Here is a 24,816-nt window from a genome sequence, read left to right on the forward strand (position 1 = left end):
GCTTTTTCTTCGTTTTGTTTTTTTTGCTGTTTTTCTGCTGCCATTCGAGTACTGGTCGGCGGCCAGCTAGCTGCCAGCCCCCTCACTCCTGCCCTTGGATGCTGCTACTGCTCTGGCTGAAACCCCCAGAGCGGGGTGGACTGCTGACCCGCTCCCCAGAGGAGGGGAGTGGAAGCCCCCAGACCCAAACGTTTTGCTGTTTGTTTCTGGACCCGTATCAGGCCGAGAAGAATCTTATCCCCAGAATGGAGAAGAGTCAGAACCTTAGACACATTTCTATGGACAAACTATTTTATGTCAGAGATGCTGAGATAGGTGTTGGGAAGCAGGATAAAGCGAGAAGAGACGCAAAGGGAAGAGAGGAGACATTTTTACACCTCTACAAAAAGAATATAAAGTAGTCGCCAGAGATTACTATAAGTAAGAAAGGAATTTGGATTTGGTACCATTTTACACCCAGTTTGCATTTATCATGCAATAATTCTTAACATATGGTGTAAGGCATGGGAAAATCAGATCTATTGATTGCATTTATTGAATGGCATGTTTGTGTATTAGGCATTATTTTACACTACTTAATAAAAGAGTGACCTAAATTGCGGTGTTAGTACAGAATCTGACAGAAGTGGCTTTTCTAGTCTCTTAAATGAGAAATGTGATATGTCCGTGTTTCTTAGATTTTTAAGATCTACAAGGCTTAGAAAGGGTTTTGCTCTATGTTTTATGAAGCATCATGTAGGATTGTGGTATGAAATAAAAGAAACTGAATAACACTGGGGCTGATATTTCTGTGTGGTGTAATTCCTCATTCAACAGGGCTGAATCCCCTCTCACTCAGCCTGGTGTAAATGAGGTCTATAGAAGTCAAGGGATAAAGGCAACTCTGCAGTCCCACTGCCTGCCGTGGTTCTATAAGTTAGAAGCTAGCCAAGTAAATGAAAATTGCTTGGCAATGCAAGAGCCAGAAGATGATCTGTCTCTCGTCAGTGCATTGATTCAGGAGGATGACCAGAATGAAAAGTCGCACAAACTTGGCACTGTCCCTTCAGTTAGCAGATCTGAGTCTGATAAGCATGGGGAGAAGTGGGGGAGCAGTGATGCAAAGGAGGAAGTTGTTGGTTTAGCCAGGGAATGCAATGTAATTCCTAGTTCGGTATGACGATGCAACAGTCAGGTGAAACTCCTGGGTTTACATCTCTCTTTACAAGGTGGAATTTTCTGGACAACATACCAAACTCATGGTCCAATTCTCCATGCACTGCACCTTCTGTTCTCATTTACAGCAGAGCAAAATGTGTGCAAAATGCTACAAAAGCAGAATGTCAGTGAGAATCTGGGGTTTCTATTCCCGGGTTTGTCATGGGCCTGCTGTGTGGCCTTGTGACAGTTCCTTCCCCTCTCTGTACCTGTCTTTCTCCTCTCAACCTTTCTTTGTCATTTCTATTTAGACTATAAGATCTTTAGGTGGGTACTGGCTTTCCCTATATGTCTGTGAAGTGCATAGCACAGTGGGGCTTCATTTTTGTTTGACGTTTCCAGAGGAAAAAAAAATTATTATTGTTGTTGTTGTACACCCATTTTGCACAAGAATAAATGGCAAAACAAGTTACAAGGCAACAGAGAAGTAAGCCCTATACAAAAACGCCTTGATGTGACCCCATACAAATAACACCAGAAAGCTGTGAAATACACAAAATACGACAATCAGAAATACTCACTTCATCTCCCACACATCATCATCAAGGAGCTGTGTTTGGGTCTATTGTCCTTTCTCAAAGGAGAGAGGTCCCATCCAGCCTATATGGACTCCAGAATGCAGAGTTCTCTTCTTTCAGGACATCTTCAGCTAACAACAGCTGTGCTCTTCCTGCCTATACCCAGACCATGGGCTTCTGTACAGATTTTCCAAGCTTGGAAATTTGTGTGAGAGACAACTTCATTGTAAAAAAAAAAGGAGTACTTGTGGCACCTTAGAGACTAACCAATTTATTAGAGCATGAGCTTTCGTGAGCTACAGCTCACTTCATCGGATGCATACCGTGGAAACTGCAGAAGACATTATATACACACAGAGACCATGAAACAATACCTCCTCCCACCCCACTGTCCTGCTGGTAATAGCTTATCTAAAGTGATCATCAAGTTGGGCCATTCGCCCAACTTGATGATCACATCCGTACCCTTCACATCCGCCCTTGCTGATCACCGTGCAGCCCCCATCCCTCCCCTTCACTCTGTGTCACCTCTGTTGAATACCATTCCTTTATTATTTTTATATTTCAGTTGACTTCATTCATTATAGACAGGTGTAATTGGTCTGAAATGCATTGACAGTGAGTTTTTTTAAAGTTATTACTGTCAGACCTAGCTTACAGCTATTTTCTCAGGGCTGTGTTAGTTCAGGAGATCTTACAGGTCTATAGATAGTTATCACTCATTTTGTGAACTGAAAATCTAATTCTGATATACAGGGAGTGTAGAACTGTTCAGGAAGAAGTGCCCAGTTTTCCCTAATATTTTTCAGTGGCGAACAGCCTCATTAGTACTTAAATTTTGAAAATACAGAACTCGTTGGGAAAGAAAAAGAATCACAACATTCTTTGGAAATTTACAAAAATATTTTTATTTTGAAATTTTTTAAAGAACTGTGTATTTCTCATCGAGTAAAATTTCCATAAATGTTTCCTTTTCATCTAAATGTCTTTCTGTCTTTTTTTCTTAGGGAGAAAAAGGGGGTAAATGTGAAGAAAAAATAATCTAAATATATTTAGAAAAGTTATTTACTCTTTTATTTTTCTTTAAATTGGAGATCTGGAAAATGTGCGGAGGGATTTTTTTAAAAGTTATTTATTATGAATAAAAAAGCCAGTTTAAAAAATAACAACGAAAACAGAATCATCTTTGCATCCTCTCTTTATAATTGTATTTTTAATCAGGATTAGCAGAAAAGGTAACCAAAAACAAGTCTAGTTTAACCTGTGACACTAGAGATTGAAATGTCCTGTAAGAAAATTAAAACCAATTCCTTGTAATGGAAGCCATGTAGTAAGACATGTCCATTTCCACCAGTTCTGGCCCATTTACCCTCGTGGAGCCATGTCTGATTTACACTGATGGTTGGTTTGGGCTTTTTTTTACTTAGATGGAGGTGTCACACTATCTAGGGTGGCTCATGACTGTAAGTGTGCACATCAGGGCAGACTGTCCAAAACAGGGCAGATTCCTCAAACCGGTGGGATGCTCTGTAATTAGATTTCACAAAGCTGGTAACAACTGTGAATTCCTGGGTATGAAGTTTAAGAAATGTATCCAAATGAACTGAGTGAGACAAGGTGGGTGCTGTAATATCTGTTACTGGACCAGCTTCCATTGGTAAAAGAGACTAGCTTTTTAGCTCAGCAAAGTTTCTCTCTTTCACCAACAAAAGTTGATCCAATTAAAGATATAACCTCACCCACCTTGTCTTGCCCATAACCTGGGACTGACAGGGCTACAACACCACCGCACACATCCAAATGAAAGCAAAAGTTTCATTTTAGTTTGAAAGTTTTCTCATGCAACATCACAAATTTTCATCAAAAATGACATTTTCCCATCAAATCTTTTGATTCCAGCAAAACCTCTTTTTTTTACCCTGACATTTCTTTCGACAGAAGAAAATTTTGATTCAAAATGAAAGAAAAAAATTAATTTGGCTTGAAATTTTCTGATGACAAATGAAATAAATAAATAAGTTAAAAAATAGATTTTTCCCACTCATGTTTACTGCCAAACGCTGCAGGGAGATGGATTTCATTTCTGCCCTGCTGTGGACATCCTCCGTGACCATGGGTAACTCACCCCATCCCTCAGTCTGGGATTTTCAAGAGAGAGGAAGCTAGGTGCCCAATTCCCATAGAATTTTGCTGGGAGTTTGATGTCTGAGCCCCCAGGATGCTTTGAATATTCCAGCCTCCGTACTTCTTTGTGAAGTAAGCTGATTTTAAACAGTTATGGATCTTAGGGCTAGATTCCCAATAGTACTCTGGCTTTTAGACCTGTAAAAATCTCTCCGATTCACCAAAACTGAATTTGGTGTGCAGGCTCCCTATCCGATGGGGAGAGGTAGAATCACAGAATATCAGGGTTGGAAGAGACCTCAGGAGGCCATCTAGTCCAAGCCCCTGCTCAAAGCAGGACCAACCCCAACTAAATCATCCCAGCCAGGGCTTTGTCAACCCTGATCTTAAAAACCTCTAAGGAAGGAGATTCCACCACCTCCCTAGGTAACCCATTCCAGTGTTTCACCACCCTCCTAGTCAGATAGTTTTTCCTAATATCCAGCCTAGACCTCCCCCACTGCAACTTGAGACCATTACTCCTTGTTCTGTCATCTGTTAAAATAAGACACAAGGCCCCAGTTTGATTTGAACTCATGACTATTGGTTTATAAGACCAGTACTCTAATCCCTGAGCTACGGAGCCAATCTTGTTAGTGCCTACAAATGGGATTCACAGAAGTTAACAGGATGAACAGCTCCCTGCCTATGCTTATGATGGGATGTGCCTCAGGGAGGGATGTGTGCTAAAGATGTTACTGCAAGAAGTAGCTTGTAGCTCTTCTTTTAGGGCTGGGTTAGTTAGGAGGTCATACAGGAGTATAAATAGATATAACTCATTTTTGGATCTGAAAATCCAATTTTGATACACATAGAGGGTAGGTCTTTTCAGAAAGCAGTGCCCATTTTTAGCTAAATATTTTTCACTGAGGAGCAGTCTCTTTAGTACATTGAAAATATAGAACTTGTTGGGAAAGAAAAAAATCACAATATTTTTGAAAAGTTACAAAAATATTTTTATTTTAATTTTTTTGAAAAAGAACTGTGTTTTCCTCTCATTGTAAAATTCCATAATTTTCTTTTATCTACATTTCCATTTCTTTCTTTCTTTCTTTCTTTGAAAAAAAGGAGGAAATGTAGAAAAATTAAAAAACTAAATATAGTTAGGAAAGAAACGTTCCTTTTTTCTTGAAAATAAAAATCTGGAAAATATATGAAACTATTTTAAAATGTTATTTACATATTGTCAGTGAAAAGGACACACTAAAAATATTCCAAGAAAAAATGTCTCCCTTCCCTATTGATAACTACACTTTTAGATTGTAATTAGCAGAAAAAGCTAATGAAGACGAGTTTAGTTTAATTTGTAAAAGTTAAGAGGCAGAAATGGAAATATTATGTAACAAAAATTTAAACCAATTCCTTGTGAAGATAAGATCTCAGTATTATTCAACCACTTTGCTATGAAGTCATATGGTAAATGCAGATAAGTGGTATATACATATAAGGGAAAAAAGAATGAGCCATAAAGCACAAGAAAGTCTGTATTCCCCTATTGGAAATGTCTATAGCAATTCTTCACCACAATCAGTACATTAGTTATGATACATAGTTTATTGAAAATACATTTTCTCAGAGAAGATATTGATTTTCATGGATTCCCAGGTCTATCCATAGCTAAAGGGGTTGGGTGCTGGTAACCCTGACCATTACTGGTAGAGCATTTAAGGAAGCCAAGGACTGTGTAAACATGGTGACTGGATTGCAGTTACCTTCTCACCCCTAGAGGTCATCCCACATTGGCAGATAAGTTTGTGTGGTGGTGGAGGAGAACTGCTCTGTCTTCTGAGCCCTTTTGCCCACCACTAAGAACCTGATATTCAGAAGTACTAAACACTCACAACTCCAACTTAATTCAATAGCAGATGCACATACTAAGCACTAGATTTTGTCAAAGAAAAAAAAGGCTTGCAGAAAAGTTTTCCTGATGAAAAATACATGTTTATCAAAACCAATATTTTCCATGGAATAATGTCCTATTTTGGTTTTGCTGCAGGAGTTTGTTTTCATTTTGAATCAATTTTGGGGGGAAAACTGACTAAAAAGTTTTTTTTAAAAAAATGAAAATGAAAAAAAGGTATGTGGCATTTTCAATCAAAATGAAATTAAAATATTCACTTGACTTTTAAATGCTAATTCAAAACAGGAATGTTCAGTTTAAATCAATTTGAAACTTCCTGTGGGACAAATGAATTTGTTTCATTCAGAATTCCCAGCCATCTGTACTGATTAATACTCAATATCTGGCTCCTTTAATTTGGGACTTGAGGGCACCACCAACAACAAAATTAGGAGGCATCTCTCTCTGTCCCTTTCTCTGTTTCTCTCTCTCTCTCTCTGTGTCTCCCTCTCTCCCCCCACCCCCCACCCAGGTGAGCATTTCCTGCAGAGGTAACAATGGAGAACCAGAACATATCTGTGACTGAATTCAACCTCCTGGAATTCCCTGGCACCCACAGCTTCCAAGGCCCCCTCTTCATAGCCTTTCTTAGCTCCTACATGGTCAGCTTGATGGGCACCTTGATGGGCATCATGGCATTGGTCTGGGCTGACTATCATTTCCTCACCTATATGTACCCCTTCATTGCCAACCTCTCCCTCCTAGATGTCCACCTCACCAGTACAGTCATGCCCCAGATGTTGGCCAACATGTTGAGCGAGAGGAACACCATTTCCTTCACCAGGCCTACTTTAACTTCATGGTGGGCTCTATGGAGTTTTTCCTCCTTGCTGTCATGTCCTTTGACCGCTACTTGGCCATCTGCTACCCACTGCAATATGCCACCCTCATCAGCACTCACGCCTGCTTACGGCTAGTGGCTGCCTCATGGATGTGCGGGTTCCTGGCCTTGCTTCTTCCCACCTTCCATATTGTGGCCCCAATGTCATCAACCATTTCTTTTGCAACGTGATGCCACTGTTCAAGCTCTCCTGCTCTGGCACATGGACCATCAAGGTGGTGGAATTCTCTGTGTCAGCCTTGCTTTTCCTGGGCTCTCTCCTAGTGACAGTGGTGTCCTACACCTTCATCATCACTACAGTGCTCAGGATCCCCTCACTTAAAGGCCAACAGAAGGCCTTCTCCACCAGCAGCTCACACATTATTGTGGGGATGCTCTTTTATGGGAGCTCCATCTTCATCTTGTCCAAACCAGGAAAAGCCACTCCTTGGACCTCAGCAAAGTGGCCAGCATACAGAACACCATGGTGACACCTTTACTGAACCCGTTCATCTGCAGCCTGAGGAACAAGAAGGTCAAAGATGCCTTGAGAGACTCCTTCAAGAGGAATCTGTATTCCATAAAGGAGCCCCATTGGGTTTCTAAAATGGGAAATTGTTTAAAAGGTGAGGTAAAATTTTCAAAATAAGAACATAAGAACTGCCAGACTGGGTCATACCAAAGGTCCATCTAGCCCAGTTTCTTGTCTTCCGACAGTGGCAAATGCCAGATGCCCCAGAGGGAATGGCCAAAACAGGTAATCATCAAGTGATCCATCCCCTCTCGCCCATTCCCAGCTTCTGGCAAACAGACATTAGGGACACCATCCCTGCCCATCCTGGCTAATAGTCATTGATGGACCTATCCTCCATGAATTAATCTAGTTCTTTTTTGAAACCTGTTATACTCTCAGCCTTCACAACATTCTCTGGCAAAGAGTTCCACATCTTGACTGCACATTGTGTGAAGAAATATTTCCTTTTGTTTGTTTTAAACCTGCTGCCTATTAAAATCAACTAAATTACTTAGAAGCCAAAGTCCCATTTTTAAAAATATGTTTTAGTCACTCAGTGGGACACTCCCCAGAGTACAATTTGGACTGCTGGATGGCTGTGTCCCCTCAATACTCCAGCATGGGGCGCCTTTTACACTGCTTTGCTGTGTTGTCCTCCACTCCTGGCTAGTTCACTCTCAGCCTCTAGCATGCAAAATCACTCCCAGCTATACTGCATGAGTGCTATAGCCAGTCACTTATGAATGACATACAGGGAGACAGCAGAAAATTCCCAGATCTTCCCCCAGAAATGTGCGTCTTCTACTGACCAGCACCCACTGGACTATACAAGCTCATATAAAGTCCACCAGTTCATCAATGGAAAATGATATGCACAAAGCTTGTTATCTCAAGTGGAGATTCCTAACACATCAATCCAAACACATGCTAGTTTAGATAAAACAATAAAAGCAAGTTTATTAACTCTAGAAAGAGAGGTTTTAAGTGATCACAAGTAATAATGCATAAAAGTCAGAATTGCTTACAAAGCAAATAAAAAGATAAAATGCAAGCTAAAGCCCTAACATAACAAGCTAAGTGAACTTAAAAGCAAAAGGTTTAATCTCCCCATAAGCTTATAGAAGTCTGTATTGGCTGAAAAGCCTCCGAGCTAAAACTCCTTCCCCAGTTCAAAGATGTTTCCTTTGTCTTTCAAGCATTGAAGCTGCTGTGCATAGAGATGGGGGAAGAGAGGTGATTTGTGGTGTGTGTGTCCTCCATTCTTATATCCTTCTCCCTTCTTTGAGGATTATCTTCAGCTGGCGTTCAGGTGACAGCCAGTCTGTTTCCATGGGACCTCTAGCTGTCTTCATTGCCAATATGTAAAGTTATCACTCACACCCTTCTTTCTACCAAGGAATGGTCATTTAACAAAGTGATAGACCACTTGACTTTGTTGATACCTGTCTGGGGTGCCAGTATGTCTTTGTCCCTGAAAAACTGGTTTGGGCCAACCTTTCTAACTGTGGAACATGTTATAGCAGTGTTATAGAGTAGAGTCTTATAACTTTACATACAATGTTGCCACACGTAGTTTACCAGGACAATAATGTTCAGCAGATTATGATTTTTCACTGATCTACAGCTGTGGGACAAGAAAAGCCCCCTATTATTCAGCACTTAGGCTGTAATTGGACAGCACATTTGCATTTGTGAGAACGGGATCCCAGCCAGCCTTGGTTGGAGATGCTGCCCAAGGCTTGGGGTGGGATTCATCTAGGTCTGGTCTCCAGGATACGTGTATTGACTTTGTTTGACATGGAACCCTTCTGTTTCCATTGGCCTCAGTCACTAGCTCCTGAATCTTGACCTCTGACAATAAACGTCTGATTGTTTCCCCCACAACTAGCTCTCAGAGCTGCAGGATTGTCCAAAGAGCTGAGCTGAATCATACAACCTGGGGTGTGCATGGTTCCCTGGGGACAGCAGCTATGGTGTTTCTGTGAGTGCCCCCTGGAAAAGGGGCTGGATGCTGCAGGGGAACACTCCAGCGGGGCTCGTGGAGTGGGGTGCACCTAATGCTAACCTGCCAGGAGGAGTGAGGGTTGGCAGAGCCCAGAGGTGGTTGTTTGGGTCGCCTTGGGGAGCTGGCACCCAGGTAGATCTCCCTCTCATGGAAGGCAAGGGGATTTCAAGGGGATTCACAGCCCTGGGCACCCCGAGAACTGTCCCAGCCAGTGTAGTTATCTCCCTTTGCGAAGAGGAATGAGCTCCACCTGCATAAGGCACCTCCATATCGGGACAGCTGCCCCCAGGCTGAGTTTGTGGGATGGATACAGAGCAGATGTAGGGCTGGGTGCTCTATTGGGCCCTGCTTTCCAGGTGTTTACCCTATAACTCTGCTGGGATGGATGGACAAACAAGCAGGAAGAGCGAGGGACAGTCCTGGACAAACACTGGAAGGTGGGGAAGGGACCATGCCTGGACTATTGGCTGGGAAGATCTGACCTCATCAGCCAACAGCCCAGGAAAGCAGCAGAACTGAAGGACTGGAGGGATTTCCAAAGGGACCCCCTACCAAGAAACGGGTTTGGGGGAACCAGACTGACACACGGGGATCCGCTGGGGGTATCTGAATAAGCCAGACCTGCCTAGGTGCCCAATAAACCAGGGGAGGGCTTTGTCTGAGAGGGATAGCTCAGTGGTTTGAGCATTGGCCTGCTAAACCCAGAGTTGTGAGTTCAATCCTTGAGGGGGCCATTTAGGGATCTGGGACAAAAATTGGGGATTGGTCCTGCTTTGAGCAGGGGTTGGACTAGATGACCTCCTGAGGTCCCTTCCAACCCTGATATTCTATGAAACTGTGTGGTTTTAAACAGCTTTCTTGAAATGCTTTGTTCTTACTGTTAAAATCAATCAGACTGGGGTAAGGAGGTTGCATGTGAGTCACTGAATTCACTGATCCCCGACTCCATCAGGGAAAAGCAGCAGGCCCCAAACCCAAGCCTGCTGGCTAAGCACAGTGAAATCACACCCCTAACAGACATTGTTACACCAGTGCAGAATCTGTATGGGGCAGAGAGACAGCAAGAGAAGTTGTTCAGTCTAGCTAGAGCAGGGCTTCTCAGAAACCATTTTTCCATGCAACATTTTGCAAGGAAATGAACAAATTTGGAAAATTTTCACTCCCTGCCCCTCACAGCTCCCCCCCCCCAAAAAAAAATTAAAAATGCCATTTTCTTTATTTTTAAAAGAAACAGATATTGTCTTGGTTCCTTCAGAAAGACATTATTAGATTTGAAAAAATTCTTTTCAACTTTTTTCATCAAGTAAAGAAAAAAAGTGTAGAAAGTTCTGACAGTAGCATTCACTCTCAATTTATTTGACATTTTTGCACTTTAAAAAAGTGAGAAAAAGTGAAGGAAACAAAAAACAATTCTATTTCACTTTCTACTGTTTTCCCAATGTTTTTCAATGGGAAACAAATAAGTGAAAAGGATTTTGTTTTCTTACTTTCTCCAAATTTTTACCTTTTACTCTCTTATTTTCAAATAGTTTCTAATTGTCTGAATTTTCCTAATACGTTTGTGGTTTGAAACATTTTCAGAAAACTTAAAAAAAATCTCAAATGACTTTTTTCATGATTTTTTTCATTTTTGATGAACTCCCATATTTCAAAAAAAATACGTTTAGTTAAAAATAAACCAGTTTATAGGAGAGAAAGTTTCTTTTTGCTGAACTGGCCTTAAACAGGCCAGCTGAAGTTTTTCAGAGCTGCCGAGCGGCTTTAGACACCCAATTCCCATTGGTTTCGGTGAAATGACCCTGATTCCCACCAGTGGGCAGTCTGACCTTAGGAGTTGTGCACTGCCCTAGAGCAGGGCTAAGGCAGAGCTCAGCCCAGTGCTGCCTTGTGACCCTCCACAATGTGGAAAGTGGCTAACCATCAACCTCTGACATCTCAGGCCCCCCAGCTGAGGGTCTGCCCGTGTGAATTAGTTAAGGGCTGACACGAGCTCACTGCTTAGCACCTGATTTTTCTCAGCACTCTAAAATCCCCACGCTGAATCACATTGCCTAGAAAATTGCCCTGTCTCCTTCGCATCTGAGCTAGGGTAAGTGGGGCAAACTTGGAGTGTCTTGGCCCAGAAGTTCCTGAGACACAACACCTGTAAACAGGGGACCTGAGAATGAAACACTGTGATTTTCTCTGGCTTGGCTCTGGTTTGGTTTCAGATGGGCATTGATCCTGTGTCTTTTTCCTCATGGCCAAGGATGCTGGTTGTACGAGGCAAATTGGCCTCCCCAGGGATGGCCTGCGGTGACGTCTGTAAGGCACAAAGGATGATTCCCCAGGAGACGGCTCTGCAATATCTGCCAATCCCAGCACCCCTCAGCTGGGCTGTGTCTCTCACTGGGCACAGAGCAGGGGCTGGGCTGTTGGTGGGAGAGGGGCAGGGAGGCACTTGTTGCCCAAAGCTCTCGTCAGGACAGGATGGCAGAAGAGCTCTGGAGGGAGACAGTGAGGCAGACACCAGGCAACAAGGCCATTCCTGCAGCGGATGGGCTGAGGATTGCAAGCTCATATCTCAGATCAATTTCCTGCCATAGGAAGGTATGTACCAGGCTGGCTCATCGGCCCCTCTAATCTGGCATTCCGTGCCCCCCCATCACACCCCAGGATCAATCAGGCCTGCTGTCCCCCTTTTCCCCCCACATCAGACCCCTGAGTCATCCAGGCTAGTCCGGGAACCCCCAGCTCTCTGCTGCACCAGAACAGACCCAGGTTCTGGACACTGCAGCCACTTCCCTCCCAGAGCTGCTCTGCGTACCTCAGACTAAGAGGGAGACTGCAAACCAAAACACTTTTGTTGATTTTTTTCCAGCAGCTCAATATTGGAGCCATAGCCAGGGCAACGAGAGATGAAAGACCGAGGTACTGACGAGATATTTATGGGGAACGAGCAAACGACAAAGCAAAGGGAAAAAACATCGAGAACATGAAGAACTGGCTTCTCTGTTGTGCCCTGTTATAATGTAGCTAGCGTTCAGAGGGGAGTGGGGTCCAATGAGGTGTGGTTCTAGCCCTGGCTCGGGGTGGAGCGGAGCAGGGAGTTTAGTGGTAGAGCCGGAGGGATGGGGAGCCAGGACTCCTGGGTTCTCTCCCTGGCTCCAGGAGGGGAGTAGGATCTCATAGGTTAGAGTTGGAGGGCTGGGAATCAAGGCTCCCAGGTTCCATCCCTAGACAGAGCAGGGACTTGTAGCTGGGTTTCCTCCACCCAGGAAAGTGCCCCAACTCCCTGGCTGTTATGGCATCTCCTTGTCACCCAAAACTCCCCCCTGGAGGTGGAGAAACCTTCCCAGTGATAGTTTTTGTTGGAACCATTCCAATGCCAATAAACTGTTTGGTCTGGACAAAATGACAGGTATGTTCACGGAAAAAAGTTTTGCCAATTTTTTTTTTTTTTTACCAGTTCCATCTGGGCACGAGAGGCTGCATTTGTAACAATGTTTTGGTGCCAGGTCAGAGTTTCTAACACATCTAGGTGCCTAACTCACTTTGTTTTCTGTGGTGCAGGTGTCTCGGTGGTTTGATAATCCCATTAGATGCCCAAATGCCTTTGCAATCTGGCCTTTAAACATCTCTGCAGGTCTGGCCCTGAGTCACTGTGTGGCAGCACTGGGAATGCAGGCTCGGCATCCTAAGGGTCCCGCCAGCTCTCTGCTGGTGGCCCCTGTTGTGTGAATGTAGATGGACTAAATGGGCCAAGGTGCTAACAGAGCCCATCACTGTCCAGCACTAGCCAGTGTGAAACAAGGGGCAGGGATTGGGACCCAGAGACCTCCCCCAGCTCGTGCCATGGCAAACATGCCGCAAAACAGCCCTTAACCTTTGATTAAGGCCACAGGAAAGGAGGGGAAAAGCCCAAACCTTTGAACTGTGAAGCATTAAATCCAGCTGTCGTTTGCACAACCCACCTAGTTCCCTTTCCATTGTGCTGGGACAGTCTGGGCAGGAAATCCGGCTTGTCTGCCAGTCTCTGAGATGGTATCTGTGCTGGTGATAATGAACCTCACGGGGGGAGAGAAGTGAGCTGAGACGGGCTGGAGCTGCTGTTGTCAGAGCTGCTGTTGTTAAAGTCGATCCTGTTTCATCCCAGGTGGTGTTTGTGGTTCTCCGGAGCAGACGGGGGTGACGATGTTATCTGGGTCCCTCTCTCTGGCTTGGGCTGGCCAGGACATCTCTCAGGATCAGGGATGGGGTAGGAAGCAGCCCCGATGGTGAATTTCACTCCAGTAGCCCCCATCTCTTCTTCCTCATTCCTGCCCCCCCCACCCCAAGTCTCTGTCGTGAAGGGCCCCGAAGGGAGTGGTAGGCAGAATGGTCCCTCCCCCACTGATTTGTCCCCCAGTTTCCAACACACAATTTAGGTTAACTGATTTCTGGCCCAACAGTCCTCTCTTTTCCCAGACATAAGCTTGTCACAGGCCTTGAGAGACACCCGGAGGCCTTTTGTTTGGGCCAATTCAGTCTCCATCTCCCTTTCATACCCACTGCTGTTAGTGTAGGTTGCTGTGACTGTGTAGGGACTTTCCCTCACTCTTTACAGTTCAGCTCACAAGGAGGGTAAATGTCTCAGCCCAACTCTCACACCACTGACCTTCCTCTGCCTGCAGGGGATGGACCCCCTGGAGCCAATGGGGAGGGAGAACGACACCTCAGTGACCAAATTCATCCTCCTCGGTCTCTCCAGCAACCCAGCAGAGCAGCTCATCCTCTTTGGGGTCTTCACAGCCATCTACCTGGTGGCCCTGATGGGCAACATGCTCATCTTACTGCTAGTCAGTCTGGACTCCCGGCTCCACACACCCATGTACTTCTTTCTGGTCAACCTCTCGATGGTGGACATCGGCTACACCAGCTGCACCGTGCCCAAGATGCTGGCCAATTACCTGTCGCAGGACAAGTCCATCTCTTGGGCCGGTTGCCTCTCCCAGATGTTCTTCTTCATCTCCTTTGGAGGGATCGAGTGCCTGCTACTGGGGGTCATGGCCTACGACCGATACGTGGCCATCTGTCACCCGCTACAATACGGTGCATTCATGAGCCGACGGGTGTGCGCCCTGCTGGCTGCAGCCGCCTGGGTCATGGGCTTGACCAACTCGGCCGTGCACTCATCCCTGATGTCCATCCTGTCCTTCTGCCGAAGCAACATCCTCCACCACTTTTTCTGCGACATCCCCCCACTCTTCCAGCTCTCCTGCTCTGACACCCAGACCAATCAGGCTGTCACATTTGCCTTGGGGGGTGCCGTGATCCTGGGCTCCTTCCTGGGGACTCTGGTGTCTTATGTGTACATTGTGATGGCCGTTCTCAGGATCCGCACGAGGGAAGGGCGCCTCAAGGCCTTCTCCACCTGCGCCTCCCACCTGACCGTGGTCAGCCTCTACTTTGGCACCATTATCTTCACCTACATCCGCCCCAACTCCACCTACTCACAGGACCAGGATCGGGCACTGCCCGTGCTCTATGGCATTGTCACCCCCATGCTCAACCCCATTATCTACAGCCTGAGGAACAAGGATGTGAAAGGGGCGCTCCGAAAAGCCCTGGCTAGGAGCTAGGGAGGGCAGGTGCACTGGCTTGGAAGCCAGGACTCCTGGCTTCTCTCTGGTTCTGGGAGGGGAATGGAGTCTAGCTGGGAGAGCAGGGTGGCGGGAGTCAGGACTCCTGGGTTCCACACCCAGTTGAAAGGAAAACTTGGGGTGGGGGGTGTACATACAAGAGATTGTTTTTCCAATTGCCAAATCCAAAAGTTTTTTTCTGGTTTTCTCTGAACACTTTTCATTTTTCAGCAGTATTGTGTGTAACATTTTGGGGTTTCTGGCATAAAAGGTTTTTGTTTTTCTTTGCTGAAAACCTTTAAAAAAATGAAAAGAAGTCCAATTTCGGTTTTTAGACAAAACGTCAACAATTTATGAGTCATTTTCCCATTAGGAGAAAGAGTGGGTAACAGAGTCATGAGAAACCCTCCTGCTCATTCCTGCTTTGCTTTCTTGAAATTTGTACCTGGGAAACCGCAATCCAAAAGGCTTCCAAAGACCCCATAATGGTGTATCCATAGTCTATATGTATCATCTGTTATGAAGATGTTTTGTTAATTGCAGAAATCACAGAACTGGTTGAAAAATGCCAATTATTTTCACGTGAAATAAATAAATAAATAAATAAATAAAAGCTTTGTTTTGTAGAAAAAAATCCTACAAAAATATTTTCAGGTTTTTTTGTTTAATTTGGTTTTTGCAACAAAAATAAACCCCCCAAAATATTTTTTTCAAAAATGGTTGTTTGTAATATTAAGTTATTAATTAAAACATCTAGTGTTTGATAAAAATCTTTCAGTTTCAGAAAGCATTTTGGGTGAAATGTTTCAGTTTTTGGTAAAAGCATCTACTGTTTGGTAAAAATGCTCAGTTTCAAAAAACTGTTTTGGGTAAAATGTCTCAGGATTTGGTCAAAACGATTCCTTTTAAAAACATTTATGATCAAAAATATTGTTTTTGAAAACGGTTAAACAGGCATTCTTTCAAAAAATTGAAAAACTTTCAGTCTCTGCGTTTTCAATGGAAAACTGGAAATTGTCCACAAAAATGACATTTTCCTGCAAATGTTCCTGATTTGGTCAAACACCCCTTTTGCTCCTTGGAAAAATGGTTGGGTGAAATAATTTAATTTAATTAAATTTAATTAAATGGATTTAATGACCAATAATTATGGGTAGCTGACAATTGAGAATTGATTATTATTTCATCGTTAATTCGTAGCCCCAGTGACCAGAGTAATGGACCAGAAACCCCATTGTGCTGGGTGCTGCATAGAATTGAAAGAAAGTTCCTGCCCCAAACAGCTGATTGTCTGTCCCGTCCAATGTCCGTGACGATTTTCTGTGTGGACCTATTGCAAGGTTCCTGTGACTGTAACTTTGGGAGGGTGGGGTGCCACTGGGCGCTTGCACATTAGTGACCCGTTAGGTGGGTGAGGCGATCCCTGTGGCGATAGCAATATTCCGGGGGGAGAATCCTGGCTGTGACTGCAGCAATGACTCATTTAGCTGGGGTGTTTTAGACCTTATGGTTGGATCCAATACTTCTTCTCCTAGATTCATCTCTTTGTCTCTGGTCCTTCCTTAATGTCAAACCCCAGAAACAAATGTTATCATTTTAACACGTGTAGCTGGGCTCAGTACAGGAGCCAAGGGGAAGGTTCTCTGGCCTAGGATATGCTGGAGGTCAGGCAGCATGTGCCAAATGTTCCCTCCTGGCCTTATAGTCTATGGGTCAGACCCCAGCTGGTGTGAATCAGCCATAGCCCCATTGGAATCAATGGGCCAGACCCCCAGCTGGTGTGACTCAGCCATAGCCCCATTGGAATCAATGGGACAGATCCCCAGCTGATGGGAATCAGCCATAGCCCCATTGGAATCAATGGGCCAGACCCCCAGCTGGTGTGACTCAGCCATAGCCCCATTGGGGTCAATGAGCCAGACCCCCAGCTGGTGTGACTCAGCCATAGCCTCATTGGAATCAATGGGACAGACCCCCAGCTGGTGTGACTGAGCCATAGCCCCACTGGGGTCAATGGGACAGATCCCCAGCTGGTGTGACTCAGCCATAGCCTCATTGGAATCAATGGGACAGACCCCCAGCGGATGGGAATCAGCCATAGCCCCATTGGAATCAATGGGACAGACCCCCAGCTGGTGTGACTCAGCCATATCCCCATTGGAATCAATGGGACAGACCCCCAGCTGGTGTGAATCAACCATAGCCCCACTGGGGTCAATGGGCCAGACCCCCAGCTGGTGTGACTCCGCCATAGCCTCTTTGGAATCAATGGGCCAGACCCCCAGCTGGTGTGACTCAGCCATAGCCCCACTGGAATCAATGGGCCAGACCCCCAGCTGATGTGACTCAGCCATAGCCCCATTGGGGTCAATGGGCCAGACCCCCAGCTGGTGTGACTCAGCCATAGCCCCATTGGAATCAATGGGCCAGACCCCCAGCTGGTGGGAATTTGCTGTAGCTCCACTGGGGGCAATGGACCCAATCAGTAGCTTGTGTGAGTCAGCAGTAGCTACACTGGAGTCAATGGGCCAGCTCCCCAGCTGCTGTAAATCGGTATCTCTTCATTCGAGACAGTGGGCCAGAATTAGGTCCCCAGGTTAGTGTTGTTCCTAGCTCCCTCATGCTCTATTGACACACCAAGATGTAACAAACCACAATCATTCTCCATTTTATTCCAGCTTTGTGTCACCAGATACGCCTGGCCAAATGGGTATGTCCTGTCCCACATTCCAATTGGCCTCTCAATGGGAAACCTGGTGGTCAGAGACAACACTTAGTCTTGTCTCACTGATGCCAGATTTTTTTTCTTCCCATGGTTCCTGTTTTATCTTCATATTTTTGTTGAATTAATAAAACTCTGGTGAGTCTTCTGGTCTGTTCTTTAGGCAGCCAAGCCAGGACAATCAGCACATGCAGACTGACTCTTGTGCAACTTTCTTGTCATCCCATTTCAGCTTTCTCCTGCCCTTTCTTGTCATCCCATTTACACTTTGTAGTTTCAGACTCTTGTCAGATAATCCGCACCACACAAATCCCAAGACCTGACATCCTGACAGCTCTTTCAGATGGGATGGAAAAGACAAAAACAAACAGGAGTCAAACATTAAATCCAGATTTGGAGTCACACAGATATGTTCTAGGACCTTTGTAAACAGACTTGGAGCTTCATAGGTTTTATGGCCAGAGAGGACCCGTAGAGCCTCCTGTCTGACCTGTATAGCACTGGCCATTAAATGGCCCCTGTTCCCCCTGTATTGAGCCACATAACTTGTGTTTGATTGAAACACCTTCCCAAAGGGCCTGCAGCCTGGACAGGCAGACATCAAGCGACAAAGAATTCCCTTGGGAATTGATTCCCATGGTTACTCACCCTCAGTGTTATAAAGTGACGCATAATTTCTCACTTGACTGTCTGGCTAGAACTTTCACCCATTGGTTCTTGTTCTTCCATTCTCTGCTCCATTCCAGAGCCCTTTACGGCCTGATGTTTTCTCCCCAGGAAGGTGCTTTTACCCTGCAATCAAGTCACCTCTCAATCTTCTGTTTGATCCGTTGAACATCTGGAGCTCGTTAAGTCTCTTCTTGGAGGCATTTTCTCCAGTCCTCAGATCTGGAGAGGGTGCAGAGAAGAGCCATGACAATGATTACAGGATTAGAAAATATGCCTTATAGACTCCAGGAGCTCAATAAATTTAGCTTAAGAAAGAGAAGGGTAAGGGCTGACTTGATCCCAGTCTATAAATACTTACCCAGGGAACCAATATTTAATAAGAGGCTCCAATCTAGCAGAGCAAGGTCTAACATGATCCAATGGCTGGAAGGGGAAGAGAGACAAATTCGGACCAGAAATAAGGCATATATTGTTAATGGTGAGAATAATGAGTCATAGGGACAATTTACCAAGGATCACAGTTGATTCTCCATCACTGATCATTTTTAAATCAAGATGGGATGTTTTTTCCTAAAAGCTCTGCTCTAGGAATTATTTGGGGGCAGTTCTCTGACCAGTGTTATACAGAGGGTCAGACTAGATGGTCACAGTTATTTCTTCTGGCCTTGGAATCTATGAATCTGTTAATATCTTTCATAGCTCTCCTCTGCAAATTTATGTTTATTTCTGAGCACATGGAATTTTCTTGGACACTTTGGGTTCCTGGCATGTGTTGACAGAAGCAGAGATTGGCTAGGAATTCCTTTCACTGATATATATTCATTTTTATTTCACAACATAAATATCCAAAAACTGATATGTTTATGAGATATCATGGTGTCTAACCATCATAGAATCATAGAATTGTTGGACTGGAAGGGACCTCGAGAGGTCATCTAGTCTAGTCGCCTGCACTCAGGGCAGGACTAAGTATTATCAAGATCATCCCTGATAGGTGTTTGTCTAATCTGCACTTAAAAATCTCCAGTGATGGAGATTCCACAACCTCCCATGGCAATTTATTACAGTGCTTAACCATGGGCATGAACAGAACGGCAAGTGTCAACTAACATTCATAGAAGGTGAATGCAAGTTTGTAGTAACTTAGAATTATAATAATATATAATAGTAATTAGAGCAGGGTGAAATTTTTCACTTGAATAGTTTATTCACTGAAAAAATGCATTTTGGGGCAACTGAAACTATTTGTGTATTTAGGTTGAATTTAATTAATAGTTTTGGCCACATAGAAAAAAAATAATTGAAATGGTTCGTTTGGACATTTCTTAAATGAAACCTTTCTACTTTTTGTGTCAAACTGACATTTCATTTATAAATTTAGCTAGATTTGTTTTTAAAAATATAAATGGTAACAACCCCCCCCCCCCATGTAACTAAATGAAAAAAAAAGTTCCATTTCCGGTTGAACAAAACCCTTCATTCAGCCCCAAATGGATTGTTTTTCCGTTCTTTATTTCAAATAACTTTATTTCAACCTAAGTTGGGTACCAATTTTCTTTGGCTTCCTTGAAACCCCACCCATGTCTGAGAGGTTCAAAGGGATTCAAATTAAAGTGAACAGGTATTCATACCTGACCTGGCCCCCAGGAAGCTTCCTCGATCAGAGGGATCGGGAACAGGTTAGGTGGGGCGGGCTATGATTTGGACCCAATGTTGGGATACTGGCTAACTCATAGGGGCAAGGTATAGAATCTGGAGTCTTTCCCCTCAAGGGACTCTAGTCCAGTATTGTGTCTCTGACTTTGACCAGTACCTGCTGGATGCCTGTAGCACATACAAGATGGGGAGAGGGGAGCACATCACAGCAGCCCCCTTTAACGAGTGCCTCAATGTACAACAACACTGCGAGCCAAGCAGAGATGTGGGGGGCCAGGCCTGGAGGAGCTTCATTGCGGGGAAGGGAGGAGACTGGAGCCCCCACTAGGGTAATTTATGCACCAAGGGATGGACTCTGCTGCTGGGTCCTGGCTTCTCCACCTCTGGATCTCCCCAAACACACTGCCACACTGACCTCACCTGAGCTCTGCCCAATGCCATCAGCTGGGGATCTGGCCCCATTGACTCCAAAAGGGCTTAGTCTCCATTATATAGATGGGGACACTGAGGCATGGAGAGCAGCAGTAACTGGTTAAAAGATAGGAAACAAAGGGTAGGAATAAATGGTCAGTTTTCAGAATGGAGAGAGGTAAATTCAGTGTTCCCCACGGGTCTGTACTGGGACAAGTCCTATTCAACATATTCATAAATGATCTGGGAAAAGGGGTAAACAGTGAGGTGGCAAAATTTGCAGATGATAAAAAATTACTCAAGATAGTGAAATCCCGGGCATACTGTGAAGAGCTACAAAGGGATCTCACAAAACTGGGTGACTGGGCACAAAATGGCAGATGAAATTCAATGTTGATAAATGGAAAGTAATTCACATTGGAAAACACAATCCTAACTAGACATATAAAATGATGGGGTCTAAATTAGCTGTTACCACTCAAGAAAGAGATCTTGGAGTCATTGTTCTCTGAACACATCCTCTCAATGTGCAGTGGCAGTCAAAAAAGCTAACAAGACATTGAGAATCGTTAGGAAAGGGATGGATAATAAGACAGAAAATACCATTTTGCTGCTATATAAATCCATGGTGTGGCCACATCTTAAATACTGTGTGCAGATGTGGTCGCCCCATAGCAAAAAAAGATATATTGGAATTGGAAAAGATTCAGAAAAGGGGAACAAAAATGATCAGGGGTATGGAACAGCTTCTGTATGAGGAGAGATTAATAAGACTGGGACTTTTCAGCGTGGAAAAGAGATGGCTAAGGGGGGGTATGATAGAGGTCTTTAAAATCATGACTGGGGTGGAGAAAGTAAATGGGGAAGTGTTATTTACTCCTTTTCATAACACAAGGACTAGGGATCACCAAATGAAATTAGTAGGCAGCAGGTTAAAAACAAACAAAAGGCTGTATTTCTTCACACAATGCACAGTCAACCTGTGGAACTCTTTGCTAGGGGATGTTGTGGAAGCCAAGACTATAACAGCATTCAAAAAAGAACTAGATAAGTTTATGGACGATAAGTCAATCAATGGCTATTAGCCAGGATGGGCAGGGATGGTGTACCCAGCCTCTGTTTGCCAGAAGCTGGGAAAGGGCCACAGGGGATGGATCACTTGATGATTATGTGTTCTGTTAATTTCCTCTGGGGAACCTGACATTGGCCACTATCAGAAGACAGGATACTGGGTTAGATGTACCATTGGTCTGACCCAGACTGGCCGTTCTTACGTTCACGTACTGCAGTGGTTTGCAGATGGCGACGTATCGTGAAACGCCATGACAGGGAATAAGGCAAGCTCAGATGTAGCAAAGAAAACAAAGATAAAGTCTTGGGCAACGCATCCAGAGTAATAAATTGATCTGCTGCTGGTTAGGAATTTGGCTGTGGATTTGGGGACTATGAGAGATATGTGGCAAAGGTCTATGAAGGACAAGCTGACCAGGAAGAAGTTCATCAGAGAGTGAAGATGGTGTTCGTGAGCTACAACTGTGATGATAAGAAGATTCCCCACCAGGGCTGCTAGGTAAACAAAGTGCAAAATCTGAAGCTCCCAAACATCAGAGAATACCAGGAGAAGGAACTCAGTCATGGATGTTCAACTGGACCTTTTCTCCCGAGGAACTTGTGTGACGTCTGTGGAGGGAAGGAGAGGGCAAAGGTTGGGATTTGAGTGGCAGAGGGAACAACCCTAGTGCAATGCTGCAGGCCCATGTTTACATGGTTAATCCACATTGATTGCTAATACAACAGAGAGATTGAATCAAAATGAAAGGCTGGATTCCCAGCTGGTTCAAATCAGCACCATTCCAGCGGGGTCAATGGGTCAGATTCCCAGCTGGTGTGAATTGGCAGGGTGCTATGGAGCTGCCAGCTGACATGAGCTGAATGTCAGTGATGCTTGGTTATATGTTTGTTCCTATGTTGGAACATCTTGTTGCATAACCCCACCCTCTGATTTTCTTGCCCATGGAAGATTCTAGAGCTACGGTCTGTCTCTATCATCATTCCCAAATCCATGGCCAGTTCCCACAGGCTTAGTTCTTATTTTGGATGGGTTTCCCAAATCTTTCTCCTCTTCTTCAGCAGAATTTGCCTCACTGACTGTCACAGTCAATACAAATCTGCCTTTATGACAAAATTAGATTATTGCTAGGTCAAGGACTGGGCCTATCCCTTCTCAGCTTGGATGTGACTTCACCAGTGGTCCCCAAACTGTGGGGCATGCCCCTCTGGGGGCATGGAGGAACAGTCAGGCGGGCATGGCAGGGCCTGGGCCAGCCCCCATGGTGGGAAGTGGAATGAGAGCCACCCAGCCCTGCTCTGCCCCCCAGTCACAGCCCTGGCTTCCGTCCCTAGCCCCACCCCCAGCCTTGGGCCCTGACCACAGCTCCAATCCCAGCCCCAGCCCCACCCCCAGCCTCAGCACCTGGCCATGACTCCACTCCTGGCCCTGTTCCTGGCCCTAGAACCACCTCCAGCTCCTTCCCCTTTACCCCTGTCTGCCCCCCTGCCAAGCTGCGGCCCCGCTCCTGGCCCCAGTTCTGGGGGGGGGGGGGGCATGTAATGGGCCTTTACCACTTACACCAAGGTTACTAGGCTTGGCAGATGTTGATTTTTGTTCTTTTATAACTGTGACGGATGATATCAAGGTTTATTTTTCAGCATTTTTTCCACTTTGTATCTACTTAAATTTTCACAGCTGTAGGAAATTATGGGGATGGGGTCAGAAAATAGCTACTTAATGACTGGAGAAGTTGAGATTTAACAAGCTGAAGTTTTATCACCACTGAAACGCAAATGATCAACCTCACACGTCAAAAGAAAAGTGGCTCTAAGAAATGCTCAGGTAGTACTTTTCTTACTTTGCCCATCTCTACATTTTGATTCCTATTGATGGAAATATTTGTTCTCAGCTGGCATGTGTGTTTATTGACATTTAACCAATTAAAAGCTGATCCTTCCAAGCCCACCTATAATACAATGACAACAGATAAGTGACTTCCACCCGTGTTTACATCACTATTGAGTTTAGCCCCGAGTCTCTGGGCCAGAAACTCATCAGCATTACACTGCTGATTGATGTGAATGGAGATACTCTACGCTGGCACTGGTCCAGCTGAGCTGAGAAATCTGACCCTCATAGCTCTGCCCCCATTCCAGGGTGCTCTTAGCCAAATCTGGAACTTTGGCAGTGTTAAGTCGATGTAGTGGGTCACTTACCTCAGTGGGAGCACCATTCTAGTGTAGACACTGACTGGCACTTACTAGGTCGACGTACACTGCCTTGCTTATGTCTGGGTGCACACACTCAGCTCGTGGAACCTGGCATAGCTCTATAGCACTCTGCCAATTTATGCCAGCCAGGGATCAGGCCCCACTGATTCCAGTAAAATGATAGCCGATTTACACACCAGCTGGAGATCTGTCCCATTGATTGCAGCGATGCAATGGCTGATTTAGACTCCCTGGGGATCTAGGCCTTGGTAGCTGTTCAATCTCTCTGACATACCCACAACCAAAAGGAATTCCACATTTTAAAAAATAGCATGCAGAATCAGATCTGCAGCCAAAGGAGCCATTTATCTTAGGTGTTTTCCGCAGAAAGAAAGAACGTAAGTTGGCCCGTTCATCCCCATAGAGAGTGAAGATCAGCTACAGAAAACCTCCAATACACTGAGGTTCGCCATTAGAAGTTACACTGTAATTAATCCCCAAGGACAAGGAGCTAGGAAAGGGCAGATGGGTTGGGTACTTTTGACTCTTCTTCAAGTTCAGTTTCACAGACTAAAAAGATACAGATTGGACCCTGTGTAATGGACTAGATCTCCAGGTGGTGTAAATTGAGGTAGCTCCATGGATGTCAATGGGCCAAATCCCAGCAGGTGTAAATACCCCTGGCTACTAAGTCAATGGAACTGTATCAATTTACACCACTTCAGGATCTGGCTCTTAGTTTTCAGTCTTTGGCTCTGGGTACCTCTGAGTGACCAACCTCAGGCAGCCTGAGCTGTGGGCTCCTCTGGTGGCTGCATCCCAAGAGCTGCTGACACAATGCAGGAGAAAAAACATCTCTGGGCCCCTCTCCCCAGAGGTCATTAAGTGGCATTAACGAAGCAACAGGCTGTTCCAGGAGACCTGAGGTTATGGAGGTTTATTTCTGCAACCTCCTGGGACCCCCTTTGAGCATCAGCCCTGCCTTGTTTTTAGCCAAGGGTCCTTCCAGGAATTCAGCCATTGTGTGAGATCCAGGGCAGGTGCTGCTCCCCATCTGCAGGGTTAAGGGAGACTAGGGCAGGTTGTCAGGGTGCTTTGCTCAGAGGTAAGATCAAAGCTGGGCTCATGGTCCTGGAGACCAGATTCAGCTATGTAACCCCAGAGCAGGGACATCCTGGGCTCTGTCAGCGTCTGAAGCCTGCACAAGCCAGGGTCAGTTTTAAATCTGGGAGGGGCATCAGTCCCAGTTAGTCCTTCACCTCTCAGCCAAGCCTGCCCAAGCTAGGGGAGCAGGGAGCCCCCATCTGTGGAGTGGATCCTGGTCTTCTAGGAACCTCAGAGATACTCGGCAACTCAGGACATCGATCAACCGGACAGGGC

General features: G+C 45.1%; 1 protein-coding gene across 1 annotated transcript; it reads left to right on the forward strand.

Moving 5' to 3' along the window:
• The first annotated feature begins 13,772 nt into the window (after positions 1-13,772).
• Positions 13,773-14,717, forward strand: LOC144273475 (olfactory receptor 5AR1-like). The gene has a single exon (XM_077832078.1). It carries the CDS (start codon positions 13,773-13,775, stop codon positions 14,715-14,717), a length of 945 nt encoding a protein of 314 aa, XP_077688204.1.
• Positions 14,718-24,816: the final 10,099 nt, after the last annotated feature.

Source organism: Eretmochelys imbricata, chromosome 13 (assembly GCF_965152235.1).
Source record: "Eretmochelys imbricata isolate rEreImb1 chromosome 13, rEreImb1.hap1, whole genome shotgun sequence".
In the NCBI taxonomy this organism is placed as follows: domain Eukaryota; kingdom Metazoa; phylum Chordata; order Testudines; family Cheloniidae; genus Eretmochelys; species Eretmochelys imbricata.

Coding starts and splice junctions, on each gene's coding strand:
- LOC144273475 (XM_077832078.1), top strand. CDS start 13,773: ATGGACCCCCTGGAGCCAATGGGGAGGGAGAACGACACCTCAGTGACC.